The 22,227-nt window shown below is 36.7% G+C and overlaps 1 protein-coding gene across 2 annotated transcripts in view; it reads left to right on the top strand.

The window, feature by feature from the left end:
* The window catches only part of LOC127425941 (astrotactin-2-like), an 829,264-nt gene that overhangs the window by 463,818 nt on the left and 343,219 nt on the right, over positions 1-22,227 (top strand). For both annotated transcript variants that reach the window (XM_051672308.1, XM_051672299.1), the window contains 2 exons: positions 1,148-1,222; positions 7,353-7,490. In XM_051672308.1, the coding sequence (XP_051528268.1) occupies positions 1,148-1,222; positions 7,353-7,490 (213 nt within the window). The remainder of the gene's footprint in view (positions 1-1,147; positions 1,223-7,352; positions 7,491-22,227) is intronic.

Raw genomic sequence — 22,227 nt, 5'->3', positions numbered from 1 at the left:
TTTCCAGCTTATGGCCTGTTACATCGAGCAGACTTGGGAAGAGCCTATCTAGGAATTTCACCATATCTCGGCCTTCTTCGTTCTCAGGAATTCCAACAATTCGGACGTTGTTTCACCGGTTACGATTCTCCAAGTCTTCCAACTTTTCCCAGATGCACTCCAAATCTGCCTTGGTCGCTAGCGGGTTAGCAGCTAATTCCCTCTCCAATGACTCCAGACAATCAATCCATTTCTCGACCTCCCCCACTCTTGTAACCATCTTAGTGAATTTCGTCTCCACGACAGTGATCGATCGACGTATTACAGCAAGATCCTCCAAGTCAGCAACGACCTTCATCAGCATTGCTGACAGGTTCATCAATTGATGCTGAATTTCCTTCACGTCACCGCCCAAATTGATTCCTGAGCTTTCGGCCTGCTGCTCAGGGGCTTCAGCTTGAGCATGTAAATGTCTTTTAATATCTCCAGAGCCCGAGGATTTTTAATTCTTTGACATATTGTCTTCCTAGAACAGTTAAGAATCAGGGTGTATCAAATCTCTCCGGTTTATGACACAAAAAGTATTAAAACTAGCAAAGTCCACAGAGCTCGCCGTTCCTCGCATGGCACCACGCGACTCTCCAATACGTCAACTGTGTTAAATAAATGTGATTGCACTGAACATTTATTTAATTTCATTGTTTATAAATGAAATAAATCAATCAGTTAATTCCATAAATTGAATATTCATGGTTTCAGTAAAGATTCATAATTAATTTTTACATCTCTAAATTTGTTCATACGTAAAATGATTTACATTTTATACCCTGTCAATATGTCAGTGTTGTACGTTTTAGTGTCTATGCAAATATACTTGTGCTAGAACAACACTTTACATAAGGACACCTACGAATACTCATCACACCACGTTGCCATATCCGTGTATCTACATTGGTCCACAGTAGCTGTCAGTCTGACCTACAACACCCTAGAAACTACATAGCAACACTCTTAGCAACATGTTAGCAACTACATGAAAATTCCAGGAAATCACCCATAACACCCTAGCAATGTTCTTTTCAGGAAATGTAAAAATCTAGTTATTATTAGTAGTAGTAATTTTTCCTTCTTTCATATTTAGATTTGTTTTTTTGTGCTTCGCCCACAGTCCATGGCCGTACTCGAACCTGGAGCGAGGCTATGACCTTGTCACAGGAGAACAGCCTCCTGAGAAGATTTTCAGGTAAGCACAAATTCAAATGCACATCTCCCAGAATGCCTACAGAACTGTGTGTCCTCCAAAAGAAGGTCTCTTACTGAGCATGACACTCCCTGGGGTGTAAGATTCCACACAGGGCATCCCCAGCCTGCTGTCAGCTGCCCTCATATTGAACACACACCGTTAGAGTGTGCCTCGGGAAGCTGCACTGAGTGCTTCACAGAACATATTTGCCCCAGGCATGTTCTACCTGGGAGGAGAGGCAGTTTTCCAGAGCTTAGGGTCTTTTTTTCATTTTAAAGCCAGATCTGCGGACACTGTGAATGTTCAGTGGCTGTAATGTATTTATTTTTTATGTGGTCAGGATAATGGTGGGCATAGACAGAAGACGAGGACCGGTCACAAACCATAAAATGTCACTTTGGATTTCTGTATGTTTCTGTCTGGCGGGCGTGACAGTCTGAAAAGCTTCTGCTCTTAATATACCTGATGTGACCCGTTGCATGGATTCATGCAAGCTTGACTGCAGTCTAAATGATGCATGTTTATATTTTGGTATTGTGACCTGTGTGATACACCATGACTCAAATCTAGAACTAGAGACCATTTTGGCTATTTCAGCTGTGGTGTGGTTCTCTTTATGGCAGTAGCAATACAATGGATATATCACAATACTATTTCTTGTAGTACTTTAGGTCCTAGTATCAATATCAGTAAAAAAAAAAAAAAAAAAAAATCATAATTTGAATATTTACTTCATTATTAAGGACAAAACATGAGAAATACAGGTGCCGTGCTGTGTTTACATTGCAGGAATGGTACAGAGAAGAAGTTACATCTGCAGAACAGCACACCATTTACACATAATTAACAAATGCAGTAGCCTTCAGATTAGTTAACCTTCCGAGACCCCTGCATGACTGCTGTGTGCATTTTCCATTTCCCTTTTTGATTTGTAACTAGTAACCCCTAAGAAACATGCAAAAAAAATAAAAAATAAATAAAAATAAATAAATACAAAATAATAATTAGACCAAATATTTTCCCTAAAAATGTGGACAGTGAGACTAAGTTGTGAAATAATTAATATCTAGCTAAAGTCAGATTTATTTATTTATTTATTTTTGTGTGTTTATTATGTTTCCAGGAGTGTTGGTTATTCATGTTTTTTAAGAATTTACTGACATTATATAGGAAATTAACATAAATAATTCTGATTCAAATTATTGGCCAGCATCATCCAATCACTGCCAACCATTTTAAAATAAAATTATACATTATAAATTCTGAATCTATGTACTGATTATCATTGTCCCATGTCTGCCAAACATGTTGAGTGGACCAAACATCATCTGCAGCCTGAAACTGAACTTTAAATTGGAAATTTGGATTGAATGCACTTAGCTGCATAGAGAGCTATAGGATGCTTCCTTGCTTCCTTGCTCCCTATTTAGTGAATGACTTAACCTCCAGTGTGCTGTCTGTCTGCACTGGTTTCAGAACAGTTTGAAATGCACCTTATTTTCATCCTAACTCCATATAAAGCCTCTGAAAGCAGCATTTTCCAGTTTTTGAATGCATCCACTGATTTTCAGTATGATAATGCACAGTGAATATAGGACATTTTAACTGAAACTGAGTATTCAGTCCACGGATGTGGTTTTGCGATAAATCGCTCACATTTTAAAAATCGCATATCAGATTAAACTAGAGACTAATCTTTTGACTCAAACAGGTTTCAATGTATAAACTTAATGAGGTTTCTTACCAGATGTAGTTTTGTTGGCGTTTCAACCAAACACAAACTCCTCTGTGATCACTGCAGTGTTGTTTTGTCCGTACATCGAAAGTTGAACCTTTTACTGACAGCACAGATTCTCCTGAAATTAGATCAGTCAGTGTATATTAAATTAAATTATGCGTTGCGTATAGCGAAGCCAAAATGCAACTTCAACGCATGTGGAATATAACATTTACTGAATATAACAAGTTTCATCATGTTATCTGCATTGCGGAGTGCAAAATAAGGAGACGTAAGGAAGCTGCACTTATGGAACATTCACTAAACAAGTGGAGGTCTGCTCTTTACTCCCAGATGTGAACGGTGAAAGCAAAGCTACAACATGTGCAGTGCTACACAACACGTGGTGTGGGCGAGAGCGCCCTTGGGTGCTATTTATTAAAATAGAAATAAATAATAATAGTATATATGTTTAAAATATGTTTAAAAAGTGTATACACTTACAGTTGATAAATGCTACAGTCTTAGAAAAAAAGCTGCTTTTTATTTTTCTGATACAGAAGAGATAAGCTACTTTCTATTTCTATGGATATTACAGAATACAGATAAGATATATATACATATATACATATATATATACATATATATATGTGTGTATATATATATATATATATATATATATATATATATATATATATATATATATATATATAGAGAGAGATAGATAGATAGATAGATAGATAGATAGATATTCTGTATAACTATTGTCAACTACATACAGAAAGGTCTTCCTTACGTTTTATGTAAAAAACAGCAATGCTTAATAATATAATAATATTCAGTTTAATAGTAATAATAGGAAGATGAAGAATAAATATTATTATATTCAGGCTGTCCCTGTCCCAAAAAACATCAGTCTGAATGGAAAGTGGATTGAGACCCTATGATTAAAAGGGACTAAAAAGAGATCTGAGTTTGAGATTGACAGATAGTATAAAAGCCAAAATCCACCACTCCTAGACCCCTGAAATGAATCCAGTGTGAATTCATCCTGAAACAAATGTATACTTTGCACTGGCCAAATACCTAATGCACTGACAATGGCCCACTGTGCTTTTCCCAATTAAACTCTGTCTCTTGTTAATTAAACACAAAGATATACCCATTTACAGAGTAGAGACCTCAACCTATTTCCTCTTCTTGGGTCTAAAAGCAAAGACGAAAATAAAGCAATTAAAATTTATATCATCCATTCACTTGCTCCTAACTCACCCGAGACGTTATTACTCTTACCACCTGACCACACATGCCATTTAGTTGAGCAGACAGCACTTGACTGATCGTGGACTGAGGAAACCGATCAATGACCTCTGAAGTGTCAGCTGATGTGAGTCTGAGCGAGGCCTGGGTTACCACAGTCTTATTTATGAGTGGATGTTTGCATTGATTCCAAGTAATTCAGACGTGCTTGTCTACATCCAGGGTCAGGGACCGTGTACAGTCAGACCTGAGCTCATGCATGACGGCTGGGTGATATGACGTTATACAATGTGACAGTGGAAATGTCAACCGGAATTTTTCAGTGTTGTTTATACCATGGTAGATATATTGGTAAGGAGCTGGAGGAACCGCTGCCATCCGCTGAAGAAGGGGAGGAGCGGTTTTGTCCGCCAGGGGCCGGAGGACTCGCTGCCATCTGCCAGGGGAGGAGCGAGCTGTCATCCGACAGAGGGCAGAGGAGCGGTTGGGGGCAGGGCAACAGCATGTCTGGGACCGGCGAGCAAGTTTTTCTCTCTCTCACCTCTCTCTTTGTGTGTCTCCCGCTCGCACTTTCCCTCTCCCCATGCCTCCCCTCGTCTCTCCCCCAGGTTCCCAGGAGGCGGGGTGGACAAGAAGACAGAATGGCCAGAAGGGCAGCGTCTCCCCTCCAGAGTTGGGGGGGGGGGGCTGTGTAAGTCAGTCCGATGGTGCCCTGGCCTGAATTGGGCGGGGGAGGAGTGTGACGAGAAGGAGGGCGTGTCCGGGCCATGAGGGTACAGCGCTGAATCAGATGATCAGTGGGAGAGTGAGATAAAGGGAGTCGGAGACGCTAGTTTGAGAGAGAGAGACGCATGCGGCCACGCTGCATGTTTGTGTGTTTATGTTTGTTTTACGTTGAGTTTTACATGAAACTTTATGTTGCCTGTTCAGCCAGTTCCTGCCTCCTCCTTTCCTATCCTTTACCTGTTACAGATGTGTGCCGGGTCTTTTGGAAACAAAAGACTAGGAAAGCTTCAGGCCCAGATGGTGGAAATAGAAATAAATTTTCAGACCTGCCTGTCTGAAAGTCTGCACTGACCAATGACACCCATTTTCACACAGATCTTCAACAGATCACTGGAGCAGTGTGAAGTTCTCTGCTGCTTCAAATGCTCTACCATCATTCTGGTACCCCCCCCCCCCCCCCCAAATAAATAAATAAATAAATAAACACAGGACTTAATGACTTCAGACCTTTCACTCTCACATCTGTGGTCATGAAGTTTTTTGAGAGACTGGTTTTGGCCTAGCTAAAGGACATCACTGGACTCTTGCTGGACCCCCTTCAGTTTGCTTACCGAGCAAACAGGTCTGTGGATGATGCTGTCAATATGGGACTGCGTTATATCCTGCAACACCTCGACAGACCTGGGACTTATGCAAGGATCCTATTTGTGGACTTCAGTTCAGCCTGGTGATTAATAATCATTGTACAAGTCACTCGTTTATAAATGGCCAGTTGGAGCTGTAAACACTATAACTAACTGATAAATGGTTCATTGGTGTAAAATGTAAGAATTATTACAATTAGAGCCTTCATTACATTTGGTGCCAAAAACTATTACACTCCGGATCTTGATCACATTTATTGAAAATGTTTTTTTATATGTATGTAGGGCCGTTACTGCACTTAGTACTATGATTTATTAAATGTAGAGCCATTATAAAATTAAGGACAACGTTTTGTTACATTTAGGGACATTATTACATTTATAACATTTGTGCCCTCAACATACCTTTCATTTTAGAGTATTTTATTTTCTGGATTACTGGATTAAATAGGCATCACCAAATGATTAGCAATAATCTGTGTGATGCCGCGCATAAGGGTAAGGAGTGTTCTTTAGCACAATGTGAAGGAGAGTTCCTAAATCTCCCTCGCCTGTGGTAAAATCACTGTAGCACAATTGACACCAGCGTTCAATAAATAGTAACATTTACCTCACACATAGAAAGTGAGGTCACCAGTTACCTTGACAAAATCACTAAAGATGGTTATAAAACTTTAACGAAGTTACTATGTATAACTGAAGACAGCTGTGAATATTCCTTGCATAGCATGTATCCATGTCTTTTAAGACGGTGTGATTATGTCCATCAATCTACATTACAAAGAAATTAGATAAATATTTTGTCTCTTGATGAAGTATGAGGACCATTTGTGAATCTCAGGGCTCAGAAACATTTCCATTAGTATTCCTCCAGTATTCCTGTCTGTATATAGCAGATTAATTTCTTCACTTTAATGATCCAGTCATTAGTGAAAAAATTAAAAGCTTTATTAGGAATGTAATGGCAGTTAGCACAGAATGTTAATGATAGCTAACATACAGTGAATACTATATCAGTGCAGGTAAATGTATAGGAGGGTGAAAAAACGATGGTGAAAGACTATTATGTACAGTCAGTGGCTTTTTGCTTTCATGGATTTTCTTAACATTTGACATGAAATGGGCCATGTCCTCATTTTTATTTAATTTATTTCTTTACCCTCAAGGTTTTAACTTAAGTTTAATGTGTCACTTGCCACTTATTTTATTTTATTATTATTATTAATTTTTATTAAATTGTATATACAGTGTATATATATATATATACATATATATATATTTATTTTTATTTTTTTTTTTATTTTTTTTTAACACCTTTGAATGTGTCATTGTTTAATAGTTTCTTATTAAATTATTTTCTGGAATATTTTGTAACTGTGATTGATCAGTGATCAATTGTGGCATTGCTGTTGTCAAATATTGTTGATAGTAATGTACTGATAGTAATGTATTGTGAATGTAATAGCAATGTATTGTGTTCACTTGTTAACCCAACAAAATTATGCAAAAATATGATTATACTGGAATTTCAGTTTGAAGGACAGAATTCACAAAAATTTAGATATAACCTTTTTGACAACTTCCCCGTGTAACAACCAGCCTCTGTCTCCCCAATGTGTGAGTCTAACACCAGAATTCTCATATACTGTTAATACTGAAGAAAATCTCTCTCCTGTCCTGGTCAGTTCTGGCTTCTTCTAATTAGCAGTGTGCTACAGCAGCTCATTGAAATTCAGCTGACACCTGACACTCTTTGTCTTAGTGTCTTTGTTTCACATTGCAGGTCGTCCTACAGTCTCGGTCAAGGCCTTTGGCTGCCAGTCAGTAAGAGTTTTGTGGTTCCTCCAGTGGAGCTGTCAATCAACCCCATAGCCAGCTGTAAGACAGATGTGCTGGTTACAGAAGACCCTGGAGAAGTGCGGTGAGTTCATCAAAACTCGTGTATGCTTTTAATACATTATAGATGCAAAAAAGAAAATAATAAGACAGAAATGAAAGCTTCTTACCACTACCACTATAATTATTACACTTAATTCAATTATAAGTTTGGAACCATTTAATTTTGTAAATGTTTGGTCTGTTAAGTATTTCAAGAGGATATTTAGTTATGTTGGCTTGACAAAGCTATTGGGCTGTTTATTTATTTATTTATTCAAAATTAAATCCCTAACCCCATTTATTTATTTATTTATTTTATTTTATTTTATTTTGGGGGGGGGGGTCTAGCAACCTTTTAGAACGCCTTAGTAACCACATTAGAAACCATCTAGCAACTACTCGGAACACCTTAGCAACAACCTAGCAGCATCTTAGCAACCACACAGAAAGCAAGCAATGACCCGCAACACCTTGTGACCCGCAATGTAAGAGCTGCTTTTAACTCATGAAGAATACACAGAAAGCAACCAAGGCATATTAGTGTAGATGACAAATATGTTAACATTGTAGTCAGGCAGTGTGAATAAACTCTTTGCTTCATAAAATTATGATGTGTTGTCTATTGACACATTAGGTTATGCACATTAAATATATACTATATATTCACATTATAGTGCTTTTTTTTATTTATTACAACGTGTTACAATTATCACATACCTTTATACAGTCTGGGTGTTCTGAATAACATCGTCCTATGTGTATTTCCAGTTTAATTGTATCTGAATCGATGGTGTTATAAATATAATTGACACGTGTACAGATAACTGACATAAATGAGTAAAGACAAAAAAACAAAAAAAGTGTTTTTGTCCCTGCTCTCCCACTTCATCGCTGCTTGTCTTTGGCGAAATTAAGCTGTGCCACAAATTACATTTTGGCTCTGGTAATTAAACAGCAATATCACCTTTTCAAAATTTATAAATTAAAACAAATATTTTGTCGACTTTTGCTGCATCTCTCAGTGCAGCACACTGAAGGTAAATGGAATTTTGGTCACAAATATGATGGAGAAGTTATACAATGACAGACTTCAAACTTACCTTTAAACAGTTTGAAATTATCAAGCAATACGTTGTCAGGTTCAAGTGTTTCTTGTTGAACTTTCCTTTTCTAATTTGACTTTTTCAATCATGCATACAAACCTATTGAATGACTGTTTGTCTTGACATAGTTAGTAGCTTGTTCAGAGAACAGCATTACCCCTTTTCGTTTAGACCTTTGTTTTTAATTTAAGAATTGTGCCATTGGTTCAGTATTTTATAGCAGCACCAAACAAGACATTCACTGAATTGCTCCTAGTGAGTTGTTTTTCAAAGTGAGATGATCGGTTTATCACAGCTATTAATACAAACCCCTCTATATGTCACTTCCCCCAATTCCTGATAGCCCCATATCTGCTGTTGGCTAAAACGATCTTAGGGGAACAAGCAATTTATTGCATTTTTGACAACCAAGCTGTTTTTATCATTGGAAGAACAGCACAGTATATTTTGGGTGTGCATCAGTGTCTTCATGAAGTCTAATATGGATCAGGTATAGACTGAAACCACAGACATTATATCATAAGCATGGTTTATGAAAGCTGATGTTATAATGGGTGATATTTTTATTCTATACTAAATTTGTTCTTAGAAGCCTGGCAGCTTGGGAGTTATGTTCTCAGTTGCTCACACATTATGGAAAATGTAAGCAGTTATGGCAAATTCTACTATTATCATTTCCAGATGAGTAAAGCAGTGCTGGGAATGTTGTTTAATAGAGCTCTGTAGGTGTACTTTCTATTTTGTGTCCAGTAATACGATTATTTTCCTTTCTTATTCTCCCCATCACGCGCTTAGATCATTTCAGCACTGTGATGATGAATAGCTTTCATTAACATTTCAATTTCATCCAGAAACGAGGAAGCCATGTCTTTCCTTTGCCTAAGAGAGGCGAAAGTGTGAAAACAGGCTTGCAATTTTTTTAATTTTTTTATTTGAGTTCCACGACAATGGATATGAACATGTCATTATGCAGCAGCAGTGTTGTTGTGGCATTCCCGACTTGTGGCGATGTAGGTGTCCTGATACTCCAAAGGTTATCTCCATTCCGAATTGAGAGACCCATTGCAGCACTTGGGGAAGTCAACAGTCCTAATCTTCTTTACGCTACTCGATTAATAGGTCATATGAGATCATATGAGATTAAGGTCATATGAGCCTGTGCAAATAACTTCCTCTAGCAATGGAAAGAATGAAAGTGCTGGAAGGTTCAGGAGACACAGTCATGCCCCCTTTTAAAAAGGCCAGTTACTGTATGTGCAGTGTTGGGGAAGCCACTCTGAAACTGTCGTTTGCCAAGCTACAAGCTACTTATACTGTACTTTACAGTAGTTGAACTACAGTCAAGCTACTTATTTGAAAAAAGTACATAGCTACAATACAAGTCACTCAGAAAATATATAACCGCAAAAGACAATGTGCGGAGTCCAAGCTGTTCGGAAGAAATGAGAAAATGACTAAAACTGTCAAATTTGTCTGGGGCAAAGTAATATAATTCCTAAGTACTCTAGTTACTTTGTATTTACGATGTTTGCAGACCTACAATAATTTCTTATCTTGTGCCCTCCTGGTGGATTAGTAGTAGATTTTTCTTACATCATTCACAATTCAATTATCTTGTTGATCATTTTGACTTGATGTTAATAGAAAATGATTGATCAGAGTGTCCAAATGTAAAAGTTTTGTCAAATTTGGACACTACACACACATTATATAGTCCAATTAGTAATTATACACCACACCCAAAGAATGTATAGGCGCATATCTGCTAAACAATTAAGGGTGATTTCACACTAGCACTTTTGGTGCGTACCTGGGTTTGTTTAATGTCAAAGTTCGGTTCGTTCCTATGAAGTAAACGCTGTTTTCCAAACTTGATTGTGCACCAACAAACCACACCCGAGTCTATTATAGTAACCATGACTGTATTAATAACCATCATTTTTTATTTATTTTTTTATTGTAGAACTAAATTACACACAGAAATTACACATTGCAGTTTTAACCCCTATTTCACACAATTTTAGTCTTTTGTATTTTGTTTTAATGAGCAAGAATTTAAAGATTTGTGAGGTAAAAAAACTAGGGATCAAACAAATTCCAACTTTATAGCTTGAATAGATTTCCCCTTACTGAGTTACTGTTGAGTTTTAAATGATTTATTAAGCTTAATTAGTACTTAACATCATGGCAGGGACAAAATAATAACTTTGAGAATGGAAACACATTTTATGAGTGATTAGCAGAGTTTCAGAGGAATACATTATATCAGTTTAATGTATCTGGAAAAGAATTAGTTCTCAGCTGCACAGGAATTGTCTGACACATCACACACAGTACAGTGAATAATGGGACTTTACTGAAGTGAGTGAAAAACAAAACATCATCGGGGCTCAATGTTCAAGTAATGAAAGAAGCAAACGCATGTGAGACATTTTACACTTAATAAATAGTTTATTTCTATCTGGTTTTAACATTAATATGAGCTGATTTTGATAGTAATTTTAGGATCCATAGTAATAAGCCCTAATGAAGCATGACCTGAAGTTGTCATATGACGACAAATTTTGCCCCATAAAATCTCAATCATATTAATGCACTTATTTTGCCTCAAAATACACAGTATGTTATAAACACAATCATACTTTATTGTTTTAGGTCTCATCCGAATACTGCTTTGCATCTAGACTGTACATTACCCCATCATCCAACAAGCAGAAAACATATAATACAGTCATTTTTGCCATATATTCCATAATTCAGTGCTAAGTGTAAAAAAAATAATAATTTCAGCCTCTAAGTATATATACGTATTCTGAATGAATGACAGTGGTGTTCAATTTAAGACTCGCCACTGGTTGATGGTAAAATTGGTTTTGTAAATAGTTTTTTTTTTTATTACCAAGTGATGCACTTGGCTAATTACATTTCAGTAAAGTGGTTGCCTAACTGTGTTAAGGTGAACATCACCATATTAAAAGCTTAAAAACAATAATTGATGGATCTATAACAAAGAAAATTTTAATTTCTAGCTGTATAATTACCTCCCTTAAGCCAGTCATATTAGCAGGGAAAGAACATCTTGGCATTTAAAACCCAGACGTTAATCGATTGTGTGCTGTTTGTGTGCGTATACTTGTGTGCTGTCTGAAAAAAAGAAATGGGGTCATCGACAGGAGTGATGTAAATTTGAAGCAAATTATTTTGAGATCAAGGGTATGTTATTGTAAAAGAGGATATAAGTAAGCATGTTTAAAACAAATATTTAATATATATATATATATATATATATATATATATATATATATATATATTTGAAAAAATACAGGCACATTTCTATATTGTTTTATTTATATTTCTATATCACGCAGTTTGTTTACTTCTCATGAAATTCTCATGTAATTTCACAATTTAAATGCATACAGTTATTATTATTAGTGTTTGCTAAGGCAGGCGTCACATTTATTTTATTTTATTTAACTTCAGGCAATTTAATATCTCAGGGGTTGATTTTTTTTTTTTTTTTTTTTTTTGTAAACAAACATTTTATTTATTTACTTGTTTGTTTGTTATTAAAACTGATCAAGAAACTTTTTACCAGGCCTTCATCATTTATTTTTGGTACTTTTTTTAATGCATTTCATGTATACTGTAGATTTTATAGTTAGACTTTCAATAAAAAAAATTAAAAAAAAAATAAAATAAAAAAAATAATGATAATAAATAAAAAACTATGAAAACCCAAATTAAAATACACATTATTCATTTAACACTATGATAATATAAAAAGCGAAATAAACACAGACAGTTTTAATATTTATTGTGTGAAAATTATTTCTATCCATTTTTCAAAAATTACGACTGTCTCACAGTTGAGGCATCATTTTGATCACACCAAACTATTTTGCCCTCTTTTTTTTTTTATTGATTTACTTTTTTAAATGTATTTATTCATTTCAACAAAAATGTCAGTAAAGAGCATGCTTGAGATGAAATATGACACAGGTAATAAAAAAATAAATAAATAAACTAGCTAAATATCACTTATGAGCAGAATATTTTTACCGGACGTCATTTCCAGTAAAGCTATAATTTTTATAAATTATGCAAAATCTTATTTAATTATCTGCATTTAGGATGCATAGAATGTTAGATATGAAATTAGCCTTAGCAAGACAAAGGAGTCTTCCATCAAATGTCTTTTCCATCATCATTTTTTCCACCAATGACTTGAACAAACCCCTAGCCCTGAGTATTAAATTCAGCAATAATTGCACTGCTTGTGACACTAATATCAACACCACCTCAAATCATCTGGCCTGAGGAAAGGTGTGCTATTATGTTTCTAAGAGATCAGACTTATGCTTTTTGCCTGCCAGACAATAAAACAGACAGAATATCAAATAGACTTAGATTGAACAAGGAACCTGAGCGATATGTAGAGACCAGAATATCTTATCCTCGTGTGACCCCGTGTACACATGCGTGTACATGGCATTTTTGCTTCGCTATACGCAACACATCATTTAAATAAATTTTAACTGACTGAATACTGTTCAAGACACTTTAGACTTTCATTTAAAGGGATAGTTCACCCAAAAATGAAAATTCAGTCACTGTTTACTCACCCATGTGTTGTTATAACCCTGTATGACTTTCTGTCTTTTTCTCTACACAAAGTGAGAAATTGTGAAAAAATGTTGTTCTCAATGATGTCATACAATGGCAGTTTATGGTGACCACTTCTTCAAGCTTCAAAAGGACACAAAGGTATAATTCAGAAGTTTAATAAATTATTCTATGAGACTTGTGATTGTTATGAAAGCATACAATAAGGTTTGGTGAAACAAACCGAAATCTAATGTATGATTTAGTAAAAATGTTTACTGACCGTTATTCTCCTGTGCACGTTCATGAGTCTGCAGCTCTTTTCACGAAGGCAACAGTAGTTATGCAGCATGTGCGAGATGGTGCGTTCAAATGAAAACTCGTTTTGTTTCGCTTCAAAAGGACCACCAGTGATATTAACAACAGAAAACACAACATAGCTGCACATAAACCAGAGATCAGAACTTACAAACATGTCTGACAAGTTTGTAGTGGAAGAATAGCATTTCAATGTCCAGCATTATTTGTTTGAAATGGAGTCCTCCATCAAACAGAGAGATGGGCCTGATGGTAGCTACAGTCACACCGTGTCCAACTCAGACACCAAACGACATGCAATAAAAGTGATCTTTTCTATGTTAATCAGGGTTTTTTGTCCTAAGCAGTTGCAACGAGCAACTGGACATTCTGTCGATCACTTTGTGTCTATATTTGGTGTCGCGCCCGGTAACCTGTCCGCTTTGAACTGGCACTGGTCCAAAATGCGATGTGTGATGCAAGTGAGAGATGATTGTCTGTGTTCCGCGACTACTTTCAGGTCCTTGAATAAGGTATAACGTGCGAGTAAGGGCAGCCAGTGGAGTTTCTGGTGCCCCCCTCGGGTAAGATGGTGCCCCCCTAGGGAGTTGGTGCCCTACGCAGACTGTGTAATATGCGTATATGGAGTGCCGGTACTGGCAAAGTCTTTCTAGCAAGTAGGTCCACTGTCGGCCATCTCTGTCGGTTTCCAGTCATGACTGTGCATCTACTTGAATGGAAAAAGACCAAAATCTCAAAAATGATTGGTCAAGATTACGATCAAAGAACATATTTCAAATCAGCAATAAAATCTGACAATACTGGTATCACAAATTGTAATTCTTTACCTCATATTACACCAAAAAACACAGTTTTCCCGGCTTGTATAGCTAATGTGCATGCACGTTCTAGAGTTGATTGACGGTGATGTCTGTATTTAAAAGGTGATTGGCTCTTTTAACTGCAAGGCGGGGCTTCCTTTCTACATCCGTTGACTGTTGGGCGCTCAGAGCTCCTTTGCTGAGTGTTCCAATTTCTCACATTCATTTCAGTAGGAGTAGCCCATCTCTGCTAAATAATCTCTGGTACTGGTAGCCTCCTCCATCACACTTTTTGAGTGAGGACTGGACATTGAAATGCATATATTCTTCCACCAGATAAATCTGCATCTATTCTTCCACTCAGGCAACCAGATAAACTTAGCAACTACAGAGCTACATGATTAAAAAAACATGTTGTACAGCCATGCACAACAAACTCTAGTTTAACTCTTTGCTGTAAGTGGTAATGTCAGAAAAGGTTATTCTTACTCATTCATGTTTGACTTATTGCATTGAGACTGTTCTAGCCTAGTCGATGAATGTAAACAGAATTTGAGTGTAAATTGGTTTTGGTGACCTATATGCTTTTCCATCAAAGCAGCTCTCTAAAGTCCTTGTAAGATAAAAATAGGCTGTCTTCATTTACTAGGCCTTTGTGATATACAATATGGCTTTCAGATCAATACTCATCTGTAATAAGCCCATGACAAAGCACTGAATTCTTGTCTTACCACAACCCTTTTTATTAGAATCCGTATTGTGAATTTGATTGATATGCCGACAGTCCTCACTTCAATCCCTGAAAATCTGATGCAGGTTTGTAATGGCTCATAGAGTTTACTGCACTGCAAGTAAAATTTAGACAGCACTCTTGAGCGAAGAGTGTCAAATCTGTCTGAGGTCATGTTTTCCCCACAGCCATTATTCCATTAGCTCTGCGGTGAGTACGGTAGCTCTGCGGGCATCGCAGGTACACTTCGGACTAACCTGAAGAGCTGCACCAATCAAAACATTCCACAAATCCCCCAATCAATGCTTGTTCGGTCATCTCCGGCTGTGCTCAAAGCCCATTGTTCTGTCAATATGAAACTGTCGATATGTCAAGGGGGCAGGCAACAGCCCCTTTGATGAATGGTCCGTTCGATGCGAGTGGGCAAACTGAACGTTACCACAAGCTAATGTCATCCACACTCACAGATCATTTATCCTGCCATATTTCATACAGTGTTTGAATTATACAGTGACTTTCAGTGGGCTTGACTTTTTTAAAGAAATGTCTATAGGTATTTTCCATGGCGCAGTCTTTTGAGCTTCGTCTTGCACAACCAAAATTGTCTTTTGGCACTCCTAGCAAAGTCAGTCAAAAGTCAACAATTAAACAATTAAATAAAAAATACTTAAAGGAATAGTTCACCAAAAATTTGTATTCTGTCTTTATGGTCCCCCCTGAGCGTTTGTCCATCCATTTCTCTGATACTATGATGTAATTTTTTCATCGTTGCAGGTTGGACGTATTGGTGTGTATCAGCTCACTTCGTGCACTGACTATATATCTTTTTTTGTTGAACTGGACAAATTGTGAATTAGGGAATATTTTTTTTTGTATTTTTATTAATTAATATATGGATAAATGGATGTATTAAGAATTTATAACATGTAATTGTAAATGCTCACTATTTGGCAAATGTTGCATAAATGTTGCCCTTTTTGTTCATTTTGCAATAACTGTATATCAGGGTTTTTTTTATAATGCATTTGTAAATGACTTATTAGTCAATAACAACCTCTTTATAACCTTATTACAAAGGGAGCATTTATGAAAGTATTACCAAAAAAATTTACCTTTTAAATTAGGGATGCACCAATGCTTTTTTCTTTTCCAATTCCGATATCTGGGTAAATCGCCTTTATGGAGCTTGTGAAATAGCTCACTGGTGGCGTCACTAAGCGCCATTAGCCAATAAATTGGCGTGATTGTATAATGGCTTCAGACCACGTGACCACAGGGCGTGTCCCCATAGTGATTACGCAGCTTCTCATTCCCTCTCAGGGAACCAGGTTTATGCTTCACATAACCAAGACGTTTTATGGTTCTTTTATGTCATTTTTGGAGCTTGACAGTAACGAACATGACTAACACACAGTGTTGGATTTGGATCGGGCTTGTCAGACCGATACCCGATCCATGCAAAAACATCAGTATCGGAGCCGATACTGATCCAGGATCGGTGCCATCGCTATTTTAAATTCTATAGAAATATAATAATAATAAATAAATAAATAACAGCATGAGTAAAACCTGTTTCTTTAGAAGACTTTTTAAGCAAAGTACTAAAGGGACATATATGTAAATCTATAGTAAAGGGATACTTAAAGACAGTACTTGTCATGTGTTGTAGATATACAGATCCTAGCAGAAAATGCTTGAATGGTTTACTGTTGCTGTGGTTACACCCTCAAAAGTCACTTTGGTTTGCAAGTGTCTATTTAGTGCCATTTAGTGATAACCCCTCTGTACAATTGAAGTTAGCAGAATAGCATCTCAGAATGCACAACTCTTCGAACCTTGAGGCAGACGGGCAGAACAGTAGAAGACCACGTTGGGTTCCACTTCTACAACAAACCTAACGCAAGAGAGACATGAACAAATTACTTTTTTGAACCGGAAGACAACACACTTCTATATGCATACTATATGTAATTATCTGTTATTCTGAAGAGCAATACTAAATATAAAAATCTTTTATCTCTCATATTTTTTATTCTCATAATAAATAAATTATGAAAGGGGTGTAAACATTTATGAGACAAAAGGGACTGCAAACTTATCTTCTCAAGTATATATACTGTTTATTAAACCTCCGATTAATGGGTTGTCAGCTGTCTTTTCTTTAGCTTTCTATCTTGTTTCTGAACAACAATCTAAATCGAGCAATTCTGTGTTTTGGCAACTTAAACAGCCATTTGGCTCCTTAATGTTTCCGTTTAGGAGCCAATGGCTCCTATGTCATTTTTTTCAGTCTGGAGCCCTGTCACCTGATGTTTTTATTTTTGTTTTTTGGCACCTTTCTGAATAAACTCTAGAGACTGTTGTGCGTGAAAATGCCTGGAAATCAGCAGTTACAGAAATACTCAAACCAGCCTGTTTGGCACCAAAAATCATGCCATGGCCGAAATCACAGAGATCACCTTTTTACCCCATCCTGATGGTCGATGTGAACATGACTGGCTTATTAGATAATCGCATGAATAAGAAGACGTACAGGTGTACCTTATAAAGTGGTCGGTGAGTGTATACATATACCTATTTGTAAATTAAATAATGGTTTGACTTACTTTGCGGGGTTAAGTGTGTCAGACTTCCCCAGCCCCTCCCCATAATTCAGACCCTGATTTCATATCACCTTGAATCTTTGTGTCATGAGCCGCATCTTACATTGGGAAAAAATGAAGTCTGATGAACTTGCCGTTTGTAGTGTTGTCTTATTTGTCATGCATGCTAAGTATCTCAATAAAATGTGCCAGGCCTCACTAGAGTTCAGTCACTGACTGGAATGCATGATGAAGTGCAGCATATTTGTGAATTACAGGCAGAGCCACATTCATCAACTTCAGAGCGACCTTAAGCAATTATAAGTTGGATAATCGTGGCCAAGCACAACGATGCCATCCAGCAGAGGCGATTCATCTCTCTGCAGGAAAGACAGAGAGCAGGAGAGATTAATAATGGCCACATTAATGTCACTCTGTGCAACTTAATCCTGCACCTCGACTTTGTGCCAGTGCAGAACTTTTTACAAGCAGTAATTAGCTCAAGAGAGAATCCAGCTACCACACAGAGAATACTGCTGACTGCATAAAAGCCAGAATGTCAAAAGGAGACATATTATGGAAAACATGAATTTACTTGCACTTTTTAAATAAAAGAGTTTGATGTACTATCTAGACCATATTCTCTCTTTCAGCCTGATCTTATAAAAATTATTTGACATTTTTGCTAAATGAAATTACATAGTTTATAACATGTTTTGCATCAGTTCCAAGTTTAAATCAACAAAACCTACCACCCTACCCTAAACCTAACCGATAGTGTAATACAAGTGTTTTGATGTCATGAGACATATCATTGTGTCAGGAACAGCAGCACACTCTCACGGAGAAATCATACGGAATGGTAAAAGTTGGCTAAATCGTATGAAATTTTACGAGTTGAGTTTTACAACAGCCAATCAGGTGACTCTCCCTGATCTCCTTCTAAAACGCGACAATTGCTTTTTTTTTCATACATACAAAACATACTCTTTCTGCTTTAAATCATGCTTTAGGACTCTACTCTATGGTTAGGTTTAGAAATGGGGTTTGGGTAAGGGCAAAAAATTAAGAAGTATGTACACAACGTCTGACATGTGGAACTTTCACTTACGCATTATGAACTTGGGGATCTGCACGTCTACATTTCATACAAATTAATACAAACAAACTTAAAGGTGCAATATGTAACAATTTTCATGTAATATTTGCCTTTTTTATCTTTTTGCCAACGTTTGAACAGCTTGTAACGCAACTTAAAAAAACGAGCCCTTCCTGGACTTCCTAGGTTGCCTATTAAAGCCTGTAGACTGCTTTTCATGCGAAGGGAGCGGGTCAGTTTTGCCGGGAAAATCCAAAAGATGTGATGTTTATGTGCATTCCCGAGAGCCTTGCCTCAGTAATCACTTCTCTTCCGCTATTCAACAGCGACAACAAACTGCAACACTACGTAACATTATCTTACAGATGAAATCCAGCAAATGGCCGGCTCCCAGCACAACACAGACTCCTACACAAACTCAGAGTAAGCCCAAAAAAAATAAATAAACATTTATCTACTTAATCCATTCTGGCTAAGCAGAAACGTGATCGTGGTCGAGCGAAAACTAGAGTGAACATCGGCAGGGCATTTGATACCTGGAGGGACCTTTGTTCAGTTTTGGGGATCAAAACAGACCCTGAATTAGTGTTCTTCTTATTGGACAGGTAAGCTTACATAACTGCAAAGCATGTGAAATATAGTACCATAAGGACTGATCTGTGTAATTTTAGCTTACAATAACTACAATAGGTAAACTACAATAACACATGAAATTAATGCTAGACAATATTCAAGATAATGCAAAAAGACCCATTCATTAGTGTAATGTAACTTAGTTATACAGAAAATATATACAATCTATTATTATAAAACAATAGTGCATCGATATATCAAAATGACAGTTGTCATGGAATCACATCAATACTGAATTGTGTCAACATATTTATAATGCACAGTCTATTTATAAACAGCTACTGTCATCATCCACCAAATTTAAGCTGGATAGCTAGTTAACATTATCGTATAAATGCAGTCAATGTATCATGCAAAGAAAAATTATTACTTCAAACTACTGTCTCGCATAGTCAGACCTATATCCACACTTTGTTTTAGCCCTGTTCCAGCAATGGAGAGTCAAATATAATATACTGTCTCAATGTTTGTAGTAAAACAATCATAACTGTGTAATTTTAATTATGCTACCTCATCTATCAGCATGATGCCAGTGACTCACGTTCAGTCTCATTGTACGTTACGTCATTGTTTTGGCCGATGCTCGCGTCCCTATGGAGTGTGTGCACGAGCACGAGTACGAGCAACAGGTAGCTGGCTGCAGTTCACTTAATGGCCACAGGTGTCATTAATAACAAGGGTTTCTGAATCTTACATACTGCACCTTTAATCAGCCATCTCATACAAATTTGTATGACTTCTCATGAGATCGGTTTGAGAACAGAGCAAAAAGAAATGTTTTTGCTCTATTCTAAAATAGATCAAATAAATGCTTGTCTTCATAACCTTTTTAATCAAAAAGGCCATTCCACCTCTGAAGTGACTCTCCTTTTTGGTTGATGTCATCAAAGTCTCTTAAGTTTCAACAAATGTGTGTTGGTGAAGGGGAGAAGTCCTCGACAATTGACTGCAAACTCTGGTATAAAATGCCCACTTTCCATCCATTCAATTCCCAATTAATAAAATCAATTTGACTTGGAAATACGTCACATTTTGGAAACAAAATGGGTTGCGAATGTTGTTTCATGTTGACTTGCATATGACTGCCCACATTTACTTATTAACACCTTTTCAGTATTTAGGAACTTGAGCTGCCTTGATGTACAACAATGTAAAATACGTCAGTATGAATAGGTTAACCAATCAATACAGAGGTCATACAGAAATCTTACATGTACGGTAGCAAACATAGCCCATTTCATTTTAAGGTTTAGTGAGAGGGTGGAAAATGGTCATGGAAGAACTACATTATGACAGTTCAAGAAGAAGAATTATGATGGTGCAAGAAGCTTTCACATTATAAGTGGACTTCAGGGAAAATAAAATAAAATCTATCTTGTCTTTGAAAGCCTATGATTCGGGCTCTGTTTGCTCCATGCAAAACGTTTATTTCAGGTATTATCATGTTATGTTAGTCAAGATTCTAAGCTTTCAAATGATATCACATATGACTATTTATGTTTCTTTTTTACTACACAGTATTACACACTACTGGCCCTGCCCGCTGAGTTTAAGGGGTTTAGATTAACATATAATCTGTAGTAACTCTGATGGCCTTGGAATTCTATATGGTCTTTCTAAGCTTTCTAGACTAAAATAAAATGAAATATATAATAATGATGTGTTTTGGCACAAACAAAATCCCATCTGCTGAAGACAGTAGGAAATACATTTGAGGTGAATCATTGGAACATTTTGAGTCTATTACACTATTACTTAAACATCAGCACTATCTGCTCTCTGAACAGCTGTGTCTTGTTTCGTTGCCTACTGTACAATTGTAACATGTTTCCAACTCCCTAGTTCTCTTTCCTTTCTTGTTTTTTTTTTATTTATTTTTAATTTTTTTTATCAAAGCCATCTGTGATGAAAGCATTTGCATGCACTAACCTGTCATGCCTCCTCCACCTGCACATCTCTCTACATAATTTGTATTATTTTTTTTCTCAGTCTGCAACTCACTTTCCTACATTGTTGCATTTGGCAAATGAGTCAGATGTTCTGAGATGCATGTGAAACTGCAGCAGGCACAAAGGAAGTCCATAGGTGCTATGGACAGCAAGGTTCATGTGTAGATTTTCACAAATGTGCAGTAAGGAAATCGGATGCTAGACTAGTGTAGGAAACAAATGACAGATGTTAGAGAACGGGAGCTTTAGCAGGTTAAGTTAACAATTAAACACCTATAAGCATCACCTGCTCAATAAGAGACACAGCACATGTCAAGGAGGGATATTATATCACTGAAACACCCTGCAGCGCTGCATGACTGAATATGTTCAAAAATAAAACCGATTCACCTAAGACAGAAATTAATACTGTATAAAAAAATCTGATTTCATAGTTAAACTGTAGCATTTATATACTGTAGCACTCTGTCATTTATTTCAGAATTTCTTCAGATTAACAGCATTAAAGGAATAGTTCACCCTAAAATGAAAATTTGGGCATCATTTACTCACCCTCATGCCGTTCTGTCCCGTAATTTTGTCCTCCACAAGATGTTTAGAAGAAGGCCTGAGCTTCTGTTTTCCATTTAATAAAAGTGGATGGTCAAGCTCTAAAAGGGACAAAAAACAAACAAACAAAGGTTCATTAAAGTAGTCCACACAATTTGTGCACTAGATTCCAAGTCTTCTGAAAACATACAATAGCTTTTTAAAGGAACATTCTGGCATTTTCACCAAAAACAGTTCTCGCTTACAAATCTCATTCGCACTTGATGTTTTGACATCTTTACACGCCTCACATGCCTCACACCAGGTTTTATGTCATTAATACCAAATGAGATTTGGTGGCTAAGCCTATCCTTCACCCCAACCCTAACCTACCCCTAAAACCAGAAAGAAATGCTAAGTTCATAAGAATATT

This window comes from Myxocyprinus asiaticus, chromosome 3, assembly GCF_019703515.2.
Source record: "Myxocyprinus asiaticus isolate MX2 ecotype Aquarium Trade chromosome 3, UBuf_Myxa_2, whole genome shotgun sequence".
NCBI classification, from domain to species: domain Eukaryota; kingdom Metazoa; phylum Chordata; class Actinopteri; order Cypriniformes; family Catostomidae; genus Myxocyprinus; species Myxocyprinus asiaticus.
This window is presented reverse-complemented; position numbering and strand designations above follow the sequence as displayed.